General features: G+C 33.8%; 1 protein-coding gene across 1 annotated transcript; it reads right to left on the bottom strand.

Annotated features, from left to right (window-relative positions):
* Positions 1-10,042: 10,042 nt before the first annotated feature.
* Positions 10,043-25,545, bottom strand: LOC130803498 (F-box/LRR-repeat protein 15). Its single transcript, XM_057667614.1, has 17 exons — positions 24,822-25,545; positions 17,047-17,290; positions 16,751-16,883; positions 15,755-15,854; positions 15,475-15,672; positions 15,119-15,389; positions 14,932-15,030; positions 14,735-14,823; positions 14,555-14,654; positions 14,300-14,470; positions 13,173-13,325; positions 12,535-12,695; positions 12,260-12,458; positions 11,021-11,469; positions 10,875-10,938; positions 10,599-10,685; positions 10,043-10,491 (listed from the first exon to the last, which is right to left on the bottom strand). Exons 1-17 carry the CDS (start codon positions 25,256-25,258, stop codon positions 10,417-10,419), a joined length of 3,030 nt encoding a protein of 1,009 aa, XP_057523597.1. The 5' UTR covers positions 25,259-25,545; the 3' UTR covers positions 10,043-10,416.
* Between the last annotated feature and the right edge of the window lie 559 nt (positions 25,546-26,104).

The raw sequence follows: 26,104 nt of genomic DNA, 5'->3' as shown, positions 1-26,104 counted from the left end.
GATGATAAATTGAGAGATTGAATTGTGTGGATAATATTTAAAGAGAATTATAATGCATTGATAAAATTAAAAGAAAATAGTGGACTTATTTTTAAAAATAAAAATGGTGCAAAATAAAAGAGGCAGTCTAAAATGAAAAATGATACTCCCTTCTATTCTCCTTAGGTGTCCCATTTACTTTTGGGACACTATTTATTTATCACTTTTAAATTGTATTTTATTATTAATCTTTAAATTAAAATATATAGTCATGTGGGATCTCATTTGATTCGTTTTAATGTAAAGTTTATTAATATCAACTTTTTATAATTTTTAATTATACATAATTAGATATATTAAAGATTAAATATAAGTATGTTTTGTTCTCTTTTCCTTCAAGAATTCAATAAATTAAAATTAAATAAAAAATGTGATGTTCTCAATTTGTTTCTGAAGTTCCGTTAAATGATGAGTATACGAGCATGGCGATAGAAGTAAAACTAGTGAATACGAAGGTTAGTTTTGCATTTTATAACATATTATTCAAGTTGGTTACTGTAAATTGGATTTAAATAAAATTCAAGGTGATATTTAATACTTAAAAGTTGGTATTAGATATTATTCATTATAGTTTTGAAATTGCTCACAGTAAATTGGCATTAGATAGTTTCAAATTGGCATTAGATAGTTTTAAATTGACATTAAATGCTATTTAAATTGGCATTAGATAGTTTTCAAATTGACATTAAATAGTTTTCAGTTTGGCATTAGATAGTATTAAATTGGCATTAGATGATATTTAAATTGGCATTAGATAGTTTTCAAATTGGCTTTCAAATTGGCATTAAATACTTTTCAAATTAATATTAGATAGTTTTAAATTGACATTAGATGCTACTTAAATTGGCATTAGATAGTCTACAAATTGGCATTATATAGTATTCATATTGGCATTAGATAGTTTACAAATTGGCATTATATAGTATTCATATTGGCATTAAATAGTTTTCAAATTGGTATTATATGGTATTTAAATTGGCATTAGATACTATATAATTTGGCATTAGATGCTGATGTCATTATAGTATTCAAGTTGGCATTAGATGTTATTTAAATTGACATTAGATAGTTTTCGAATTGACATTAGATGTTATTTAAATTGGCATTAGATAGTTTTCAAATTGGCATTAGATATTTTCAAAATTGGCATCATATAGTATCAAATTGGCACTATATAGTATTCAATTTGGCACTAAGTATTATACAAATTGACATTATGTGTTGATGTCATTTGCATTTGGTCATTATTATGATTATTCATATAAGTTGGTATTTAACATCAAATAAAACGGTAGTATATTTTTATAAGTTGGCATTTGGTGCTTATATATATTTGTGACAGGATGTAATTTTGACAAGCAACTACAAGTCATCAACCATGACGGTGATGACGATATTGCAACGAACATTGGTTATGCTAACCCACTTCAAGTAAGACGACAGATCATAAGTGATCTTGCAAATGTAGATATATATAGGACACTTGAAGGGGTCATTGCTGAAGCATTAGAAGATCTTGAGCAATCATACGTATTACATGCAAGAGTCACTGGGTTTAGCGTGAAAAAGTGGACATAAAGATCAAGTGATAATATAATTACGGAGAGGTATTTAGTGTGCTCATGTGAGGGAAAAACACATCATGCACCTATTCCTCCGGAAGAAGGTAATACCGCTTCTAAGAAAACCAAGCTAATTCCAATTACAAGGAGTGACTGTAAAGCCAGAGTCAGACTAAAATTAGACATAGAGAGTAGCTTATATTACGTGAAGCAACATATTACTCTACACACACATGAATAGACAAGGATAGAATGACAACATCTCCATAGATTGGGGAGGCATAACTCCATTATGGAAAAGATAGAAACGATCAAAGCGTTTGAGGATGCAAATATCAAACCTACCACAGCATATCGATATTTTTCAAAGGATACTGGAGGTGAGGAATTTTTGGGCCACACCCAACATGATCACATCATTTGTGTCAACAGATATGTGTGATGGAATCAGACCCTGTAGAATTTGGCATTAGTATAATATAAATAGGGACTGTGTGTTATGTAAGTTGGTATTATGTAAATGGATGAATGATTAATACAAATATGAACTATAGTCGTATTCGAATTAGGATTGTATACTTTATAATTGGCTTTTGATCAGATTCAAGTTGAGATTATATTGATGTAAATTGGCATTATGATGTAAGTTGGTATAAAGGATATGTAAAATGGATTTATAATCACATTAAGTGGGCATTACACTTAAATAATTTGGCATTATTTTTAACGTGTATTTTTTTCTCCATGATAACAGGATATAGATGAAAACGATAGAGGATGGAGATGCTCAAAGTGTAATCGATCAATTAATATGCGAAGGAGAGAAAGATCCTCAATTTTTTTACCGAGTAAGGTTAAATAAATAAGGACAACTTTCGAAACTTTTTTGGTGGGATGGAATGATGAAAGAGGATTATAAAATATATGGTGATGTCGTTATTTTTGACACAATGTACCGGACTAATCGATACAATTTGATATGTGGTCCTATCGCTGGGATAAATAATCATTGGAACACTATCATGTCCGGTTGTGCTTTTATAGCAGATGAGAAGGTTGTATCATTCGAGTGGGTCTTGTCTAATTTCAAAAAAGTAATGAACGACAAATCACCGGCATCAATATTCACAGATTAGGATGCTGCAATGTCGAAGGCAATCGAAAATGTATGTTAGCACATTTAAATACCAGTATATTGTATACTAAATACCAACTTACTATATTTTAATGCCTAATTTTAAAAAAAACTAATCGCTATACTTTTAATGTCAACTTACTATTTTTTTAATACCAGTATATTGTATACTAAATACCAACTTACTGTATTTTTAATGTTAATTTATGATATTACCTATACAAACTAATATGAGTTGAATGAATAGGTTTTTCCAAGTTCAAAGCATAGCCTGTGTTTGTGGCACCTCCTTAAAAATGTTGTGGCACGATTCGGAACTTAAAGTCAAATGCCGACTTCAAACATGCTTTCCACAAGTGCTTAATGGGTTGTAATAGTGAGATTGAGTTCGAACAATGCTGGAAAAACATAGTCAGCACGTATAAATTGCAAGAGAATGAAAACTTCTACAAATGGTTCGATCGACTGTACAACATAAGACACAAATGGTGTACTGGGTTGAGTCGGGATTTTTTCTCAGCTAGAATCTTATCTTCCCAACGTAGTGAATCGACAAACCACACACTGGGATTTAATGCAACAAAAACAACCAGTCTAATGCAGTTTTACAAGATATTTAAGATAATGGTGGAAAGATGGAGGAAACTAGATCGAAGCTGAGTTTTACTGTTCTTGCACAAGACCAACCTCTAACTGTGAAAATGATGGCATACTCTTAATTCACTGAACCAAATTCAATGTTGATGAACTTGGTGCAAAAATAAAAACAAGTTCTATGAATAATAAGTGTTTAAATCAGAAAATGCACATCAATTGTTAGTCGGAGTTGTTAGTTTCTAAAAACAAGTTGCTTTGGCCTACTCTTCTTAGCTTGCTCCATCTGCTCATTTTTCTCGAGCTTTGCCTTTTCCATTTGTTCCTTCTTCGCAAGCTTGACCATTTCCATTTGCTCTTTCTTTTTTTGCTTCTCCATTTCCATGCGCTCTTTCTTTTCTCTTGCACGGATTGAATTGATCAACGATAACCGTTTTTTCTTGTCTTTAGCAAAGTATTCAACATTGCGTATCAGATCGTCTCTACTTTTGTTGAAATCGCTCAGCAAAATCCTCGTGCATACCATAGCAAGGTACAATCTATGATCACAAAGATGTCAAAAAGGAAAAACATATCATATCTAAATGCCAATTTATAACAGCATAATGTCAATTTGTATCAGTCCTAATGCCAAATCCCATTTCATGCCAATATAGCAACAGAATCAATCCATATTAAAAATTTAAGTAGTTATATTAAAAAGTAAAAGGGAATGTTTTAACCTCGAAAAGCGGTTATATATCAACATTTTCCTGATATTGCTCCATAAAATACGCAAGATATAGCCCACAATCAATGTTATCATCGCATACAGTCCACGACAACTTAACATCTCCGATCTTGCAATCTAGAACTGCATCAGCCTTCAGATGATCTACACACTCAAAAAAGTCTACAAAAATACCACGCTACAAGAAAAACAAAACAAAGTTACAATATTTACCAAATTTGTCAATGTAAGAAAAAAATAAGAAACACATAAATAGTAATTCGTCCACTGATAAGGTATAACATACCAATGTCGTTGTCACTTGAATTGCTTGTTCACTATCAGGTTGATGAACATTATCAAAATAGCAGATCTCTTGTTTTAAGCAGTCGATAACAACCAACACGTGGTGATCTACCCCTTGATAAGGTATGAAAATCTGAATTAAAAGGAAAAATGTGTTCAAAATTCAAGAAATACTGATTGAACCTACTCCTGAATTACATTTATATAGTGCTTACCATGTTTTGTTTTTTAATTTCCACGGGAGAATGTAATTCAACCCATTCCCTGAATGCCCAGATTATCTCGTCATAAACGGAGATCTGAGATAGGCCCTCTGCAGCCCCTTTTATATAACGTGCAAGAGAGAACTACAATGCAATAATATATAACATATGTAATCCCAATTTACTATATTATTATACGCATATCTAATTTTTTTAATGTCAATTTTAATGTATTTAATCCCAACTAATACGTTTTATAATGCATAATATTAATACCAACTTATCATAATCTAATACCAATTTGCACAATCTTAATCCCAATTTCAATATATTTAAATGCCAAAAGGTAAAAGAAAGGTAAGGAACACTTCCAGTATCCCGCATAAGGCAGGGTCCGGGTATGGGGTTTTTCTTTTTCTTGAAAGATGCGGACAAATCATACCCGTTCCCCCAAGGAGGGAGTAAAGAGAGATGCGCGTAGCCAAGAAACCCCCCGACTAATACCTGCACCCAGTAGAGGTCAAACTCCAAACGTTCTGCTTCACATGCAGATGCTCTATCCATTGAGCCACAAGCGCTTTTGGTATAATGCATAATATTAATAAAAACTTATCATGATATAATCCAAATTTCAATATATTTAAATGCCAATTTCATTATATATAATCCCAACTTTTATATATATATATATATATATATATATATATATATATATATATATATATATATATATATATATATATTATATATATATATATATATATACCAACTTATCATGATATAATCTCAATTTCAATATATTTAAATGCCAATTTTATATTAAATCTCAACTTATATGTATTATAATGCATAATATTAATACCAACTTATCATGATATAATCCCTAATTTTGAACAATCTTAATTCCAACTTATCATGATAAATCCCAATTTCAATATCTTTAATGTCAATTTATAAGTTGGATCATCTTTTATTGTTCTTAATACAAACATAGCATGGTATAATCCCAATTAGCAAATTCTTAATTCCAATATATCATCAACATTCTAAATAATGTGTTACCAAAGAAACTTACACATTGGCTGCATCCAAATAGGTAGATTTGTACCCTCTTGTTTGGTTTTGCTGCCTTCTGTATATGCTCGACAGCATTTAGATACAAAGCCCAGCAATCGATAACATTCGAGCCGATCTCGCCCTTATTGTGCATCGACAGGACATCCCTCTGGTCAATAAATGGCAATGTGGCATATGTGCATAAGACCTCTCTGTAAATGACATAACGTAATATTAAAATCACAAACACAAAGTTAAAATTGGAAAATAAAAGTACCATTAAACCCATACCCTGGATCCATAGTTTCTTTACACATTACGTAATCAAAAACTAGAAGCTCAACCTCCTTTAAGTTTTTCAGGAATGGTAGATTCGTCTTACAAAATTCACTGGCGAGACAAACTTCGCCACAGTGGAGCCTAAGTCAAAAGTACATATCTTCTTTAAAGCTGAAGGCACTAGAGTATCAACCTCATGACACTTCCCTTTAGAAGGCATCGGTGTAAAATCCTTCACCCTGGTCTCATCCTCCTGCAGCGCATCGCCTTGGTGTACCCCCACATCAACAACACCCTTTTCCTTATCCACAGCAGGTGCTGTAATGTCTCTCATGAAAATTTTCCTTCTCAGTGTTTCAATTGATAATCTTGGTGGCATGCGATGTGTACATGTGTCCTCCAAGTAACCATGCACTAGCACGTTCACGTCTTTGAACAAATAATCGTTTACCCGATAGAAGGTGAATTCAACACGTGTTGTCAAAGGTAAGAAACGTACACCTTTCCTCACATAGTTGAAAACTTCAGCTAAGTTCGTGTTAGTAACGCCATACCTATGACCTCTATCATGAAACAATGACCACTTAGACATCTCACCCACGTCATCAATCCAGATAATTGCCTCTCGTTCTGCAGTCCTGATTGCCTTTAAGCCATTCAGTACCTTAACTTGTTGTCTTTGCTCAGCAGTTCTACCAAACAACTTCTTCAGCTGAACATTACCTATAGCACAATTAAAGTTGCTAAGCAAGTGACGTAAGCAAAACCTATAATAGGCATTAGGTGGTTGCCACTCCGACTCATCCATTGTTGCTAAAATACCCGCGTGTCTATCAGAAATAACGCATAAACTCATCCTCTGTGTGACATGCTCACGAATACAAGCCATGAACCACGACTAAACACCTATACACTCCTTCTCAACCAAGGCAAATGCCAATGGAAAGATTCCCTTATCACCATCTTGGGCAATGACAGTCAATAAGGTATGACGATACATACTACACAAGTGTGTGCCGTCAATATCGATAAGAGGTTTACAGTGATTGAAGCCCTCAATGCAAGGTTTAAAAGCCTAAAAGACACGTTGGAAGGTTCTAACATTAGGTCGCACATTTACACCCGCGCCATTGTCTTCCTTAAAAGACCACTCAACTACTAGGCCCAAGTTAGAATGTTGCAAAGCTTTTAAAAAGCGTGGAAGAAGTGAGTAAGAACCTTCCTAAGTTCCATATATGGACAACAAGGCTTGTTTCTTAGCACACCACGCTCGCTTATAATTCACTTCTACACCAAAACGATCTTTAACCATCTGCCGTACGATTACCTTAATGGATGGGTCCTTAGCAACATAATTTCTAATGACATTGTTAATGATAGAAGATGTCAAGTGAATGTCCAGCTGAGACAGTGTCACTACCTAAAACACAAGACCCATGCTTACCCTTGTACGTAACAATACGCCATGAAAATGAATATGAATCGAGCGTAGCCCTAAGTCTCCATAAACAGCCCCGCTCACACTTCAAGGTAATGACAGTTTGGTTTGAGGTCTCCGAAGGATCGTCAATGAGCTCATTTGTAATAATCCGAGTTAAAATAAATCGAATATTCATACGAAAATATGAATTCCGGGTTACACGCCGGACATTTAAGTGAAACTGTTTTCAAGATCGATGGCATTCTAGTGATAAAGAAATAAGTAATCAAAAGAAACGGAAATAGTAAATCAGCGGAAGTCTTGAAGAAACGGAAATAATTATTTAACGTATAGAAAATTTTTATTTTTTTTTAAATAATTTATATATATGAATTATTATTTTATTATTTTTTTATTGATAATTTAACGGGGTGCTACATCATTACTCTCATTTCTATCATCCCAAGGTCCCATCTCATCACTTTCTCTTAAGTTAACCATTGAATCAATTGGAACTTGATTCAAAGGGGGTTGAGAAAGAGTACAAGATGGGCAAGGAACAAAAGGATTTTGAGTTTCTTGAATTGATATAGGCATAGGGGTAGGAGTAGGATTAGAAGCAACTACATTCCCTAAGGGTACTTCTTTTACGTATAATTCTAAAGAGGGAATTTGGGTGGACTTTGAATGCTCCCACATAGCATCTATAGTCTCTTCATCCTCAATAGGAAAGGCTAGCAAATCTCCACTCATGTCATATTTAAAGATTATATTTACGGTACTTCTAGTGGGGTCCAATCCAATCTTAGAACATATAAAACGTTTAAACTGATTCAAATCCATGTTCGAGTTGCATGCAAACAACCTACGTCTTCCCCAAACATAATGAACTTTGCCACTACTTTCTCGAATAGAACCATTCCAAAAACATACTATAGTGACGCGAAATGATGCCATTTATACATGAATACAAACAAAATCAACATCATCATCAACTTCATGCCCATACAAGTACATTATATTCATTTGATTATAATCTCTTTGGTTTATAAATTAATAAAGTCCATAATGTCACTAAGTTCATACATATATAATGCACATAAAATTCAACTAATAAATCAATTAATAACAATATCAAAATTTTCTAATAATATATAATGTACATAAAATTCAAATAATAAATCAATTAATAAGTTCATAAATGATATTTCTAATAACAACATTAAAATTTCTAATAATATATAATGTACATCAAATTCAACTAATTCAATATGCTCATCAACAATAATACTTCAAAAAAACAACATAAAGCTATGAATACAATTAAACATTACCTTGAACAGTTATGGATGATTAAGAAGAGTGTTGATTTTAGAACTAGTAACCTACAGTTGAGAAAATAACCAAACTTCATCAAAACTCTAAACAATGATATATATACTCAAAAAAACGCATAAAAGTTTACCTTTAGCTTTGTGCAAGCTAGAGTATCCCAGACTAAATTTGAATTGCCAAATTGAAAGAGGAATGTAAGAATTAATGGATTGAAGCTAATCTAATAGTGGTTTTTGTAAGGGGAATGTCGAGTTGTTTAAGCTAGGGTTTTGAAATTGGGGAAAATGGGAAAGAAGGAAGTTGTTCGCAGTTAGTAGTCAAACAAGTCAACACCTGTTCGCTAACTGTGAACAGCACTTTTGCTTTTGTCACTTGTTCGCGGTTACTTACTGCGAACAGCCCTAAACCACAGGTTTGGGAATTACCCGCTTATATTTGAAAATAAGTTGAAACTTATCTTATTTCGTGCATTTTTTTGATAATTTATCTTATTGATTTCAATTTTTTCAAGTTTATATGGGTTATATGTATTCCTATGTTCGCATATTGATGTGAAGTTGTGGTACTTACAAAACATGGTTATTATAGCATAGTTGTCATTGAAGAAATATGTGGACTTATTTTTGGGTTTGTTCTTGGTAGTTGAGTTTGAACACGTACTTCATGCCACTAGTCGTGGTTCGATGCCTAACGCCTCGTTTAAGTTGAACATCTTGTTAATACGAAGTACATTCGTTTACAATTGTTAATATACTCAAGTGATTACAAACCACGGGGCAAAGTTCCCAAATTTATAAAGGTCGAGAATTGTTAGTTGATGAATCATTGATCACTATAAATGTTGATACATTAGCTCGAGTTGTTGAGCATATATTGAGCGAATGAGGGGAGATGTATGAAAGTGTACGTTGCGAGTAAATCATTGAGATGTTTATTGCTACAACGCTCAAACAAGTACTATCGAAGTTTCGATAAGCAGCCAAGTGTAGACGCTCTTAAAATTTATTACCTAATGTGCTCTTATGAAGAACATGGTGCTTGAAAGAGCAAATTGCTTGCTTGTTCGAGCACCTTGCAGCTAGGTATTCTGCCTAGCTTGATTCATTGTACATAAACGAGTACTCCTTGTACTTGGGTAATCACATGTACCAGATTTTGCAGATCGAAATAATAAAATTAACTTCTTAGTATATAAGTCTGTTCAACATCAAAAGACAGAATTTGTGAGGAGAATTTATGGTTTGGCTTTCAAGCAACCTTTTCAGATGACTTAAAAGTCAATTATTAAAACAATTCTTTGGCTATTTAGGAAACCAAAACGTCAAAAGTCAAAAAAAGAAAAATCAACTCAAAAATCATTTATCAAACACTCAAATGTTTTGATTTGATGTCTAGAGGATGGGGTAGCAGATGCCCTTAAGTGAAAGGACAGACTTTATATATTTCCAAATATTGTCCATTAAATTATCACAATATTTATGACAGCTATGCCTCATAGAAACAGGCAGAACAAACTCATAACAAATAAGCAATTGGCCTCAACCGGATCAGCCGACAACAAGAGGGGAGATCCCCTCGAACCAGCCCCATTTGATTGATTTTACAAAAAATGAACTATAGAAAAAATGATATTGTTACTACAAGGACAAGGCGAAAAAATAGCTTTTCTAAGCTACCCAAACCAAACGATAACGCAGGGGACAAGGCCATTTCACTTGTCGCACACCATGCAATAGGACCTGCTGTAGGGCACCTCGCAATATTAATATAATCACTAGTTACCTACTACCAAAGAAGACCCGTTTCAAGCTAGGATATATAGCCCGGAATTTGTTGGCGGCCACTGAAGAGAACTGTGGTGATTCAAAAGACCGGGTTCAAAACAAGATGATCAAAAAGAAAACAAATCCGAAACAAATAATCAAGGGTAGCATCAAAACTAAAAAGATTTGGCGCTCACCTTGGGGCAAAAGCGGACATCAAGAGTTTCAAGAATCCTACATTCCGCTATTGCAGATTCCACAGCCTCCTCGTCAATATTGCAGGACTATCACAACATCCACCACAGAACCAGACAATATCGAGACATTCAAGAAAAGATAAGCAAACTTAAATCAGACAAAAACCAGTGTCCAGCCAGATAAATCAAGATGTTTTTTTTTATTATTTTACTACTTATTTATAGTTATGACTAGTAAGACGGCATTAAGCGTCACTTTCCAACCAAAATATATACCTGGAGAAATAAGCTGGTCAATTTTGGACAATCCAGCTTTAAAATTTCCAATGAGTAACAATTACTGAAAAAGGAAAGGAAAGCAATTTTAGAAAATGAAATACCCCAAAAGAAAACAATAATAATCAATAAATTATAGTGCCCACCTCAAGTTCAGGAAGCACAAATCAGAACAAGCAACATCCACCACCTTCAAATTCTGGGATAGAGAGAGGTTCAATGACGAAAGATGCATACACCGAGCAATTAATGGTATGTGGACTCTCTTGATATTTGGGCAACCAACACAATTAAGGTTCTCGAGTGAGCGATGAGGCTGCACAATAGGCTCATTCACATGTTGACTAGAAGGAAGGCCAGAAGCTTGATAGCTTGTCAACTCCGTGAATCCCCAGTCAAGATCATGCATATGCATGCAGCCATTCAGACTCACGTGGGTCAGATGCGTGCAATAGACTAACAGCTCTTCAATTGAAGATTGGCAGAGAGTCCCATATGATAAGTCCAACTCACGTAGGGAAGGCAAAGCACCTTCCTTATAGAGAGCCTCAAGTGAGGAATCATTCAGATATTTGCATGCTTGCAGCTTCAAGACCTGCACAAGGGGAGAAGGAGCATACAAACATTATCAAACACTTTTAGATTTCAGACATTCTGTCAAGTCAATATGATACCAAAGAATACACAAGTAGAAAATATGTATACTTTTTTACGAACTAATCAGTCGCTAATACTCCGAATAAGTTCATTTTCTCTATATATAGTTTATACAGTTTACGTTATAGGAATACATATACTTTTCGTTTGAACCTTTCATAAATATTTTTACGTATTAAATAGGACGTTTGAACCTTTTATAGATAATTTTTTAGAATTAAATAGGACAACTTGATGCACAGAGTCCTTGCAGAACTGAACGTCCATTAAAGGATCCCACCATTGAGGTGTAATGGAAGCAAAGCTTACTCCCAAGAGTAAATTATTTATATGTCAAAATATTATTTTTTACATTTAACATCTTTCATCATGATAACTATTTTTTGAATAATTATTTTTGCTTGAGCGACATTCTTGATACATCATATAATCCAAATATTTTCTAACATTTTCAACTCATAAATTTATCAAAATATATATTATTCCTTTATATATAATACAGCCAAAAGAGAATCTGGTTAAGATCCTGCATAAAGTAAATTATTTAGATCCAAATAAATTAATTTATAATTTTAAATAAATTATAAATTACGTTAAGATCCAAATTAATTTATAATTTTAAAAATTATTTAGATAAAAGTAAATTATAATAAGATTCAAATTGAAAAATCTTTGACTGCCATAGGTATCTATCAAGTTTCTCGAAAATAATGCAATAAGAGGATTACCGTGAGGCGCAAGCAGGAACTGAAAACTGGTTGTAAATCCATCAAGAAGGTGTACGACAAATCAAGATACGTGAGATTGTTAAGCCAACGTAAAGAAGAAAGACCATCTGAACCAACAGAGGGGCAGGACATCAAGATCAACTTATCAATGAGGGGACATGAAATAGTTGTTGCGGACAAGCATTCATCTGTGAGCTGACTGCAAGTACAAATTTATTTAGTTCAGAAAACAATTTCCTAAATTTACAAACACAAAAACACGTTTTTCATATCACCTGCAAAATGAGGCATCCAGGGATGTTAAAAGCGGGCAATTGATGGAGGCTTCAGATAATGCACCACAACCTTTCAACTCGAGACCAGTCATGTGAGGTGCATCAATATGGAGAGCACTCAGCTTTGGACAGATGCCAAGGTTTAACGATCGCATACCAACCTGCATGAATATTTATTATTTAACCGTGTTCATCGACTCCTAATGCCACAAAAATCTGAACTTAATTGTCAAATAACTCAATCCTCCCGAAAACCAGGTATTTAGCATTGCAAAAACTAGCAAGCAGCAGAAAGGCAAACAGTTTTGCCCCACTAGACATTAACAGACAAGGTTGTATTAGTAACTGGCACAAATATTATGGGAAAAGATAGGATGATAAAAGTCAAACCACACCAAAAAATAGGAGTACAAAACAATTCTTTTGAAAATAAAAAGGCTACCTTAGAGCAATTGTTCAACACAAATGCAAACAGATAATCATAACCGCTCTTGCATGCACAATCATTGCATGTCTGATAAAAAACTTCTACAATCAAATATTGACAAGTTTTTAAGTCTCGCAATTTAGCCTCATGCACAAATAAATATATTAGTTAATAAACAGGACAGAAAAATATGTATCAAAGACTAACTCACCGGGAGAAATGACACTCTTTCAAGGTGATCACAACCATCTAAGCGAACTTGATCAAGGAAAGGACATTCAAGAGTGAGGGTAGTGATACCACGGCAACCAGCCAGAGAGAGGCTGACAACAGAAGTACTGTGTAGTCTAACTGCAGTCAGATTCTGAAAAGTACAAGCAAGGAATGACACTTGGTGTGAGATAAGATCATACAAAAACAATGCCAAAGCCTTAACCTCATATATGAGCTCAGCTACATGAATCAAAACAAACCAACATAAAAGATTAACCGTAACAAATCAGCGGGAAAGACTGGATTATGCATACAGATTACAGAGAAAGGATGAGAAGTTAATTGCCCAGCTAATTACAATAAGTCAAATACTCGTAGTAAAGATTGAGAAACGATGAGCAATATTTTTGTTATTAATTATTTCCAAAGTTCAATACAGACATGTACAGACATAACCATATATGTTGGGTCACTGAATGAGGATATACAGAAAATATAGATTCCAGGGAAGCCTTTAATTATTACATTTTCCACCAGAAAATATCAGGTGGTCAAAAAGCTCAAAATGTGAATTAATACTTAATTTAAGTTCAGCCTCTAGCTCACAGATAATTTTCATTTCCATAAACAGTTGATATTCCAAAATCGTAGAAATTAAAACAGAAGAAACTGTATAACTTTTCCTGTTGGAGGAACCTGCACACTTCAGCGTACATGAAATTTTGCTGCCAACAATGGGATATTTAAGTTTTTTAGCACAGCAAAGAAAATCCAAGAAATTTAAAAAGACATCAATTTCAAAAAAAAAAATGTCAGATTCATGATGGCAATATTGGCAAATAACCAAAGTAGAACTCTATCTTCATATTTTCACTCTAAATTATATTATAAGGACAGTTATTTTCCCTATACTTGTCAAATGGGAATCTAATTGGTTGAATTATTGTGATTCAAGCAACAACAATTTAGCATATCACCAGATATATCAGCAGCACATCAAGAAAGTACAACAGAATTAACATAGTACAATCTGAATGGTCATAACTCGTAAAAGTTCATCTCTTCAATGTGATTGGTAACACAAGTCAAAAGAAACTCATGGCATAGAAGAACTCAAACACAGACCTCACAGTTATCAAGTTTTAGTGATTTCAGCATAGGGCATCCACCTCCATCACTGAAGACATCACATACTGAATTTGTCAAAGACTCGCAATCTGAAAGATCCACTTCTTCAAGATATTCGCATTGCAACGACAGGGATATCAAGCTTTCTTGTTTATGCAAGGATAGTTTCTGTACATTATGAAAAAAAATTATTAACTCGGCATCCAAATAATTGAACCAAATAGACATGTTTACTATTCAAGAAATACATACATTAAGTGCATGTGAAGTAATGCTAATACGGTGAAGCAAAGGACAATTAGATACATTCAGAGATGACAGCATAAAGCAACGTAGATTTAATTCTACAAATCTGCACAAACAGAAGCAAAAGTTGGTCAGTTTATTGGCTAAGGAATTTCAATAAAATCATGCTCATTGACAAGGGCATACTTGCGACAATGCACCAGACTTAGATTACGCAGGTGAGGGAGCTCTAAGGAAACAGATGTCAATAAGTTGCAAAAGTCAAGTTCCAACACCTGCACATCAAAATTTTATAAAAATAAACCTTACAATGCTTCAAACAAATCTGCACAACGACAGCTAAACAAATAACAGAAGTCACAAAGAAGCTCAAAGTATCTAACCTCCAACAAGTTACTCAAAGCTATTGCAGTCATTGAGGCAGAAGTTATGCCCTCACAACTCTCAAGCTTCAGAACGGTTAATAACTGCATCTTCACAGCCTAGGAAACCAAAACAAAAAAAATGGCATTCAATATATCATCAAACAAAGGAACAGCTATATTGTATAGCAAATTCCAGGAACCAAACCTCAAGGGAAATGTTAGGACAGTATGATGCATTGAGTTCACGTAGGTTTGGACAAGCTTGAGATATTTCACGAAGTGTTTCATCACTGACACATGAGCAGCATGACATGTCCAGATTCTCTAAAAGGGGACATGACACGACAGCAGAGCGTATTGCCGCATCAGGAAGCTTGTGACAAGAGCCAATATCAAGATTAAGCAAAAGTGGGCAATTAAGAACCACATGCGCCATGTTAGTACGCTTAAAAGATAAAGTCACAAGTTTTGGACACCTGTACAATATCAAATATCAGCTTACAATAATAAGTAGAATTTTTAAATGGATCAGATAGATAAATGGAATTTGAGTGATCCCACCTTACAGACACGCGAAGTACACGGCATTTAGTAACTTGAAGATGCTGCAACCTGTCATGGTTAATAGATATCTCTTGTACACCATTTCCAAGGGCAGCATCACAAACCACCAACTGTGTCAACAATGGACAATCAGACAGATTATTGAAAAATGCTTCACCGAGTTGTCCTCTACCCAAGGTCAAAGCAACAAGGTTTCTGTAAATAAAAAAAAAAAATTAGTTTTATTAACTTTGGAATAAAAAAATAAAAACACGAACAAAAAGTAGTGGTTACGTACCTCAACAAAGCAACTGCTCTCGTGACAAGCATGTGCATGTCACGATTGCCGCAAAGATTCACTTCAGTAGCCCTTGGATATCGATGACAAATATCTTCCACTGCAGCGATAAACTAATTACAATATGCTTGTGTCCAGGATCACAAAAACCACCCACAAAAGTATACAAGAACAAGACAATATATAGAGAAATATAGGAGTTTTGAAAGTCATTGCTGTGTACTGAACTTTACCAATCTGCATTAAAAGCATGCAAGAGCAAGAAACTAAACACACAAAGATGGAGTTAAAAACCACTACTAAAATTACTTCAGCATCTGCCTTAAGGCACTAGCTATGTAGTACCCACTAAAACGAACCAAAAAAGAAATTACTCATCGGATTTAATATACCTCAAAAAATATTACAAACAAAATTCCCAAGCTTATCCTGCAAACACAAAAAACATATTTCCAAGTTTCAACCTTACACCTTCAAGACTCTGGCAGTTATTGCACCAAGATTCAAGCAAAGATTCAAGGTTTTTAGTTATCAGGCCACTTTTCCTAATGTTTTTAGTCATCCGATCCGCACCACAAGTACTAAGTTTCAAGGGTAAGGATTCAGCACCGATTTGTTCAAAGAAAAAAAACAAAATAGGGCATCTCATCTTGAAAACAGGGACATCACTCCAAAACCCAGAAGTTTATCATGGGTACCTAAACAATAACTAAAGCTATGCACTATAGAAAATTTACAAACCTTATAAAGGCTTAGAATGAAACAAGAACGCCAAACTGAAAACGACACATTAACATAAGCCAGTTTAAGATTGCTATAGAAAATTTACAAAGCTTATAAAAGCTTAAAATGAAAACAAGCACGCCAAACTGAGAACACATATTTTACATAAGCCAGTTTAAGATAACCATTCATCTAAAACTACCCCTTGTAAAAAAAATCTAGCAAAAAGAGAACTTAAATACATAGGGAATAACTGTTAAAAAAACAACTCACATTGCGCCACAGTGATGTTTCGATCTTCAAAATCCAAAGAACGCCAAAAATTTTCATGGGTACTAGCAACTCGCCACTGCTTGCACACCATAGCAGCTGTGCAAAGGTGTGCATGGCCTAGGAAGGAGAAAACCTGAAAGCACATTACACAATGAATAGCAACTTTGAATCCACAGTTAAGCAGGATGACCATCAAAGCATTACACCATTCTGGGTGCCTCTCACAAGGATCTTAATTACTATACGTATAAGAGTATTATAGGAAAATCATGGCCAACTAAAAGCAATAACTTTACCATATGCAACAAATCATCTGAGAGATCTAATGGGACGCCCAAGTCGTCTATGTCTGAAGAATCAGCATGACCCTCAATAAAATCTCCATCTTTATCAAAATTTACAAAATCATCTACAGGAGCCATTATGTCTTGAATTTTATTCTTTGAACATACAAAACAATTTGGAGCAATAGGATAGCTTCGAAGTGCATCAAAATTGTTATTATTGGTACGAGAAGGTCCTTCTGTTGAATAATGGCATCTGGACAAACAAGACATCAGAGTTATAGGACATTAATATGTTTAGAAAAAGAATACAAGTGCAGAAGTACGTAGATACAGTGAGGAAGCTGGACAAAAGTTAATGTGGTAGAGGGAGGAAGCTGGGCTTTGACTCACAATTTTTTGTTTGTCATTAAGCTTATATTAGGTTGATTAATTTTTAAATTGACACAATGTCACAATAGCATAGCCCTATTATTTTCACCTTATTATTTCATTAGTCAATACAGTAAAACCATCTTCTCTTAAAGCCCATAATTAATACTTGTAGGGAAAAACCCAAGAGGGATCACCATACAACAATGCTAGGGTCGGCTACATAAACTAAAACAAGTGAGAAATTGTCTCCATATTGAATCTAATATAGATAATAATATTTAATAGTAATTTAAAAGCTAACAAAATCAATTGTGATGATTATTACATATAAACTCCGCCTTCATTCATTTGCTCCAACAAATTTTTCATCATTTTTGGCTCAACAATTCATGTCATCTTCATCCTACATTTTCCTTTTTGGCTTACCTCTTCCTCTTTTAAACTCCACAAAATTCCAACCTTTTACGATTTGCGCACTGCGGTTTTTCTCATTTTGGATACAATATCTCTAGTTTCAAGACCTTTTCAAATACTATCCTTCAAAATCTCTACTAATCCATCTTAACATACGGATATCATCTACCCCATCTTACAATGATCTCTTCTATAAACTCAATATTCTGACTCATAATAGGGTTGCTCTAATAAAATTTCAGTAAAAAAATTCCCTTTAACCTTACTAGCATACCCCAAATATATAATATTTTGGTCGCAGCTCTACAATTGACCCAATAAATTATATGCTTAGCATCTTGATAAATACCCCTCTGTCTCTCTCATTTTTACAAGTTACAAAATAGGTGAAATTTAACTGAAAATAAAATTAGGTTGGAGAATGAGACAAAAAAAACAAGTATATGATAGAAATGAGTGGTTAAGATGAAAAGAGAGTATAAGTTTGTGGATAAGATTAAAAGGAGAGAAAAACATTGGCAAAAAAGAAAAAAGTGCAAAATCAATGGGACAATCAAAAATAAAAAGTGGAGTATCTCTTTTATTTTAGAAAATTGAGTCAAGTACTTAAAGCAGTCACTTGGAATGAACTCTTTCGTATGTAACCTTATATCAGTTCAACTATGCCCCTTCATGATCATCCAAAACAGCATTTTATCACTTCGAAATAATTTAAACCATTTTAATTCTAAGTTCTACCTTTACATCTCTAACGTCATATTGATCCCATCATAGTATGATCTAGTTATACAATAAAAATGCACTGTAGAACCTCTCACTTCATATTTTGATGTAGACTAATATGAATGGAAAACGTTCAACTATCTTTCCACTCGTTTTTGTACTTATCCACACATATCATAAATTAAAATTATATAGTTACATGGCATAATTTTATTGTCATGACTCATTAAATTATTTTCCTTGGTACTTTTTCATGAGCCTTCTCCAAATCAATAAAAATAATATGCAAATTCTTTTTTTCTTTACCAATTACCATGCAATACTCCATTTTTTAAAAATCAAATGGATAATTTCCATCATGGGCTGATTTACTTTGTTGCATGGGATTGCATACGAAACCCCATCAACCCAAACAAAACAATTACTTGTACATTATAGGATTTGAATTTTGGTTGGGAGCCATTTCTTTAAATATTATCATAAAATTTAATCTAAGTAACTATTTTTGTTTTATTATTTCGACGGAAGCAATAATTACTTCGGCTAGAAATCCCTTTGTCCCTCTTAATTTGCCTTACGTTCAATTTAGGGAAGCTCTATTCATGTTATCTCAATACTATCACCTTCTTACAATCCCATTTATACATTTTAGCTCTATATCATTCTATAATATCCTCTATACAATTTTCAAATTATATTTCTGAAATAGTTATAGTTTAATGCTAAACTCATTATCTAGTCTACCGAAGCCCTCTGAAGCCATGAAGGAAGATGATTATATGGTTTATAGCTTGCCTTATCTCACTTGTGTTTTCACTTAGTAAAATTAGCATTTTTGCGAAAAAATAATTAATTTGGATTCTATCTACATGATATTAATATGGAATGTAATTATTTACAATCAAAATGGATATCTACATATGCACTCATTAATTGGTAACAATGGCTTTAGCTTTGTGGCACACGATGCTTAGATGCACCACTTCTTTAGCTTATCTACAAGTAATCAAATTAGAAAGAATCAAAAAACATTGTGATAAAGTATTGACTTGCTTCTGATTGTTATATTTCTAAAATAAGATTAATAAAAAAATTTGATTATTATGCAACCTACTCTTCATCCTAGATCCTCCCCTGGCTTCCATGATATCATCCTAATTCTTAACATATAATCAAAGTTAATTTTTGAAAATATTTGTAGATCTTAAAAAAAGGGGTTCGTTCGCCCTCTCCGCGTGGTGTAGCTCAAAAGCTTAATTCTCCTATAATTAGAACAATCTTAAACATTTCTTTTATGTTCATATATAGTTATTAATAGGAAAAATTAATTTAAAAGCTACGAACTTTCACCTATCAGCTTTTAAAGGTTTGAACTTTAATTTATTTTTTAAAAGGTTCAAACTTTACACCATATTCACTTCTAAAGGTGTTTAGGTAAATGACAACCTTTAATTACCAATTGCAATTCAAATTCATCCAACGCTCATCAATGGCTTCTCCTTCTTGCTTCACTTCTTTTTGCTTCTTTTTTTGTACTTACTTCTTCTGATTCATATCCAACAATCTCATTTCTTTCTTGCTAGAAGATCCTTAATTCAAAAAACTTATGAACATGTGTTTTAGAATCACCCAACAGCATAATATCCACTAAATCTTCTTCTAAATCATACTAAACTTACCAAAACTCGTTCTTCCTTGAAAAACCAAACTAAAACCCTTAACCCGCTTCATCAAATTCGGGTTTCAAAACAAATTAATTAACCCCATTTCATCATAAAATAAAACAAAAAATATTCAACCATATTCATCTAAACATGTCAATGCTCCAGCTAAACTCAAGCTTAATTCAACTAAAGCCTTAGATCCAATCAAATCAAACTCTTCTTCAAAAACAAAACCAAATTTTCAATTGGTAAAACCAATTTGCATTATTCAAACAAAAAAGAAGCAAAACCAAATGACCTTTGGGTTTAAACTTGATACCCATCCCCATTCCTACTTTGCAATTTCACCAGTTTTTCTTTACCTCATAACTATCTAATTATCCAGACACAAAAGTGCTTTTGCCACAGATTTTTTGTGTTTATGAGAACTTCTTTGCTTTAAACTTAATGAAATAATTATAACAATGTGCAATGACCAGATATTTGGGGATAATTGGTTTATGAAAGGGTAATTAGGTAATTACCTTGTTAGTGGTAACTTGGGAATAAGTTAGTTTTAAGTGGTAGTTTTTCTTATAAATAAGGGGACTTAGAGGCTCATTATCATCATGAATATTGTTAAACACTTGATGGATGGGTTTTACTCATTTTAGGAGATCTCAAGCTTCTCAAATTGCTTGATTTATCTTTCGTTACTTTGTAATTGCTCTTTAATCGTCAAGTTGATAGTATAATTTCTGTTATGTCATTTTATCATTTCAATTTCTATTTTACTATTTTAGTCCAAATTATCAGTTCATAGAAAACATGGTATCAGAGTGGTACGATTTCGGTGACCGGAAAACCTTCGGAGATGGCGTAAGTCCAGAAAATACTGCGGGGACGGATCTTGATACATTCTTTGCGGGTTTTGGGACTGAAATTTCACCATTAAAGATGTGCAAAAGGGATGTCCAAATTAATGTCATTCACTTATTCAAACCGACATCGATGAATGAGATATATGAAAAATGAGGTAAAGGAATCTGTGAGTTTTGTGATGAACAATTAGAAGAAACTGAACTTGCAGGACATGATTGTAGCCACAAGGCATTTTCAATGCTCTACTTCCATGAAGGGATGAAGGATGAACTAATGGTAATTGTTTACCGTGATATAACAGAAGCAAAAAATAAAGTGAGTAAAGAAAAAGTTGAAACTCTAGAAAATTGTGAGTATCAATTAATAGATCTGGGAGAGAAAATGAAGTACAAAGAAACTAGAGAAACCAGAAAAGAAGAGGAAGCAGATGAAGAGTCAATAGGGACTATCAAAGAAGAGAATGAAAATGGTAGCGCCGGCGAAAATCAGTGGACGGAGAAGAAATAGAAATTAGGGCATGAAAGAGAGGAGTTCATGGGTGGCACCAGAACAATGAAAAGACAGTTAGGGAGAGACCGCGTGAAACATGGTGGGCTCATAACCCACAGGTCACCGGATCGGGTGGTGGTCCATGTTGTCGGTGGCCTAGGAGGTGGAGGAGGATGATAACCTAAAACCAAGAAAAAGAAGAGGAAAAAAAAGGAGGAAACAGATGTTAAAAAAATAGGGATTGTTGGAGTTGGCGGCGACAAGGGAGGCGTCGGCAGTCATAGGAAGAGGAGGGAGAAAATACCGGCAGGAAAAGAAGTGGAAAAGAAGATGATGGGCGACTGACTGGGGAGGAGCGTAGCCACGCCGGAGTGTTCTGGGGGGCTTGCCGGCCAATTTTTATGGTTTAAGGTAGGTATAAAATTGAACGCGAACAGAGAAAATAGTATGAAGAATTCTGAACTGAGAATTTTATCCGTCGGAAACCAGCTAGGTATGGAGGTTAGACTTCTAGGGTATGGGAAAAAAGGAGAAACAAGTAATGAGGAGTGAGGCAAAGATGGCTGGACGGAGAAAGGGGTCACCGTGACTGCTAATCAATGCGGCGGCGCCCGAAAGATGGCGGTGGTGGCGGCGTCTGAAGTTCTTGAAGGGTACAAAAATCAGTTGAACATGGGAAAGAAAGAATTGAAGGGAAAGGAGATGCAGGGAGCAAGCGACGGCGACTGGACAATGAACTTTGGCGGGGGAATTTTCCGGGGGTGTGCCGACGTAAGGAAGATGGTCGGAGAAGGTAGAGCTGGCGGCGGCAATTTGGGCAGACATTCTGATCTAGAACTTGAATTGTTAGGGTTTTTGAGTTTCCAAGGGAAAAAGTGGAAAAATAAAAGAGAAGACGAGAATTCAGAATTTATTTTTCAAGAGAACAAAATTGGCCACTAGAAAAATGGTGATGCCGAAAATATGCTTGTCTGCTAGAGTCTTGGAAGGGATCTGATATTTGGGGATAATTGGTTTATCCAAGGGTAATTAGGTAATTACCTTGTTAGTGTTTCAAGTGGTAGTTTTTCTTATAAATAAGGGGAATTAGAGGTTCATTATCATCATGAATATTGTTAAACACTTGATGGATGGGTTTTACTCATTTTAGGAGATCTCAAACTTATCGAATTGCTTGATTTATCTTTCGTTACTTTGTAATCGTTCTTTAATCATCAATTTGATAGTATAATATCTATTTTGTCATTTGATCATTTCAATTTCTATTTTAGTGTTTTAGTCCAAATTATCAGTTCATAGCACAATGGTGGGTAAACTGGGCATCGAAGAACTCAAAGAGCATTTGTGAGAACCCATCTTTCTTTCATATTTTTGCCAAGATTTCTCTTTTATAATTTGTGTTTGTTTAAATTTTATTGCTTTCATGATATTTTAATGAGAATTTGGGTCTTTTTTTGTGTCTGTGATGTGAGTGACTACGAGTTGTATAGGGGACTTCATGTGGTAAGTAATCATTATTTTTGTGAAGAAGAAGCATTTGATTAAGAAGTCATTTTATATTGTGGAAGAAAAAGAAGCTTGTTTTTGGTGAAGAAGAAACCTGTTTTTGAATTTCAACTGGTTAAAGATAAAATAAACCTTTAAAAGCAAATGTGGTGTAAAGTTCAAAAAATAAATTAAAATTCGAACCTTTAAAAGCTAATAGGTGAAAATTCGTATCTTTTAAATCAAATTTTCCTTATTAATAAAGTGTTTATCTTCTAGTCTTGGTACTTTGTATCTTGTCAAAGAAACTAGTTGACCAATTTAATCCTATTTACCCTAAATATGTCCAAGTCCGATAGGATTAGTGATAGTGTTGGCACCTTTCTTTTAAATCATTTTCTTCAAAGATTTTTCAACCTCTTCTTTACTTATACATTTCATAATTCCTTATTCTCTACCCTAGGATATCCTTCATCTTTAAAGAGAATTATTATATGTTGTTTATCCTTAACACACTTCATGCCATGGCCGATTAAGATCTTTAGTAAAAGCTTGCCTCCTTTATGGCATCTTGTAAAGATCTTTCTAGATTAAAATCTTGGTACACTTTTAACTTTACCTCAAATGTCACTTTTTATTTTGGTTTGCCTTTATTGCATTTCGAAATATTCACCTCACTCTAACATTATCCTAAATCTAGATAACATTCGTTTTCTGTTGTTCCCTCATTCAACCAGAGTGTACCCTTTTTAACTACATACAACTCTTTAATTCTCCTACAATGCCTTAGTCGCATGCACACAAGTGATACAATTCTCTAGTTGTGTGAAAACAAATCAACATCCTCCTCACCCCTTCAATGACTCTAAGAACAAAAATTGCATTTCCTTCTTTTATGTTCTACCAATTCCATCAAACTGTTTGATGCCTTATTCCAACATCACATTTACGCACCATGTCAAATATCTATTTTAAGTGGACCAAAGAAAAAAATCAAAATTTATGTAGACCAAACACCAAATGTATGATTCGAGACAGGGGCGCCAAGGCCACTACTGATCGTCCATGCACACATTCACTCCCACATAAAAAAGAACAACTAAACCTTAATCTCAAATGATCAAAGTCGGCTACATGAACCAATATATCATTCCAATGGTCGTCCACATGGAATCCTCTTCTCATAAACAAAAAATAAGGCATAAATAATTTCATGAAAATTATAAAGAAAGAGAAAACTGGTATGAGGAAACGCAAAACACAATTTGAACACAAAGAAAAACCAAAAAAACAACTACTTTACTAAGTAATCTATCATCAAGTGACATGTAGCCTAGTCATAAACAAAACAGAACAAACAGTTTTAAAGATAAATCTTTTTAAAGTCTTTCAAAAGGGAAAAATAGTAGGAGCTATTAATGAATTTATCCTTAATTTCTTTCCAAATTCAAACGGGTTAAATGCGACTAAATGAAAGAAACCATGCATGGAAGGGCGATAATTCTCATCAGCAACACATTTGAAAACACACAACTGGATGTAATTCTCAAAAAAGCAAGGATTTCCAACATTTAAAGGATAACACACACCAATTACAGTTATGGTCGTGTAGGATCAAAAAACACGACACAACACATTGATTGCATACAAACGAACCCAGAAAGGAGAATGTAGTTTATTATTCACTCAATATGTCACACGTTTTATCAAACAAGTAATCAGATTTACTACCAACTGACAACAAAAGAGTTTTCAATTAATAAAAAAAATCCTTACTCAAAACTAGACTCGACTTTCGCACGCTTATGCTGCAAATCACAATCAGAATCCTCTTCCCCACCAATCAATGACGGCTGGCCGTAATCAACCACATTACCTCCTAAAGGAGGAACAAATTCAGTATCACAACCCAAACGCTGACTACTACTACCACCAACTGAGAGTTCCAATGACTCAAAAGCACTTTTTTCTCTCTCAACGACAAAACCCTCAAGATCTCTCTTCGAACCCCCAATACTCGTCCCACTACCAGTTAAACCTAAAGAGCACACTGTTTCCGATTTCTCTGTAACTTTTTCATCATCTTCTTTAATTTCCTCCAAATCGTTCAAATTCTCAAATTCAGGATCATTCTCACCGTTTTTCTCACTTTCCATGAAATAACAATCTTTATCGTCGCCGACGAAGCATGGAAGACAACACCAAAGCCTCATACAAACCCTAAACGCAAAACTCAACCTCCAAGATAACCCTAATTCACTCAATTTTAATCATGGAGAAAACCCTAGAAATGTGAGATCGGGAAATTTATCAGATGAATTGATTTTGGAAATACATAGAAGAGGGTGTTCGAAAGATCGATCGTTGGAGAAAATTAAAAGTTAGAAAATTGAGACAGAAAAAGGAGGAGAGAGAGTGCGTCTCTAAATCAGATTGTTGATAATCTGTATAGTATGCAATTTGGGATCGTAACAGTTTTATTGTAGTTGTTTGTTCTATACTAATTGCAACATTAGCAAAAATTGATAGTTTTCAATCATCAATGTTAATTTGTAATTAGTTTTAAATTTATAAGTTAAAAGATAATCAAGTGAAATCTTGTATTAATATTAAATTTTTATGACTTTTTATCATATATAATTAGAAATATTAAGAATTGAATTAATGTATAATTACGTGAAAAAGCTTGCAAGTATGTTGGAACGGAGGTAGTAATAAAACCGCCGGTCTCCTTAGAGACTCTCAAAACAAGCCCATTAACGTTTTATGTCTATCTACTTTATTCTTAATGTCTATCTACTTATATTAATAATGTCTATCTATTAAGAGTATATCTTTAATGATTACTTATAATACACTTAATGCTTACTTATAATATCTTTAAATGTCAACTTACAATATTTTTAATGTCTACTTACAATATCTACCTATTAAGATTATATCTTTAATGTCTACTTATAATATAGTTAATTCTTACTCATAATATCTTAAATGTCTACTTACAATATACTTAATACCCACCAAGTAACTTACTCTACATTAAACTTTATGGGTCAGCC

This window comes from Amaranthus tricolor, chromosome 17 (genome assembly GCF_026212465.1).
Source record: "Amaranthus tricolor cultivar Red isolate AtriRed21 chromosome 17, ASM2621246v1, whole genome shotgun sequence".
NCBI classification, from domain to species: domain Eukaryota; kingdom Viridiplantae; phylum Streptophyta; class Magnoliopsida; order Caryophyllales; family Amaranthaceae; genus Amaranthus; species Amaranthus tricolor.
This window is presented reverse-complemented; position numbering and strand designations above follow the sequence as displayed.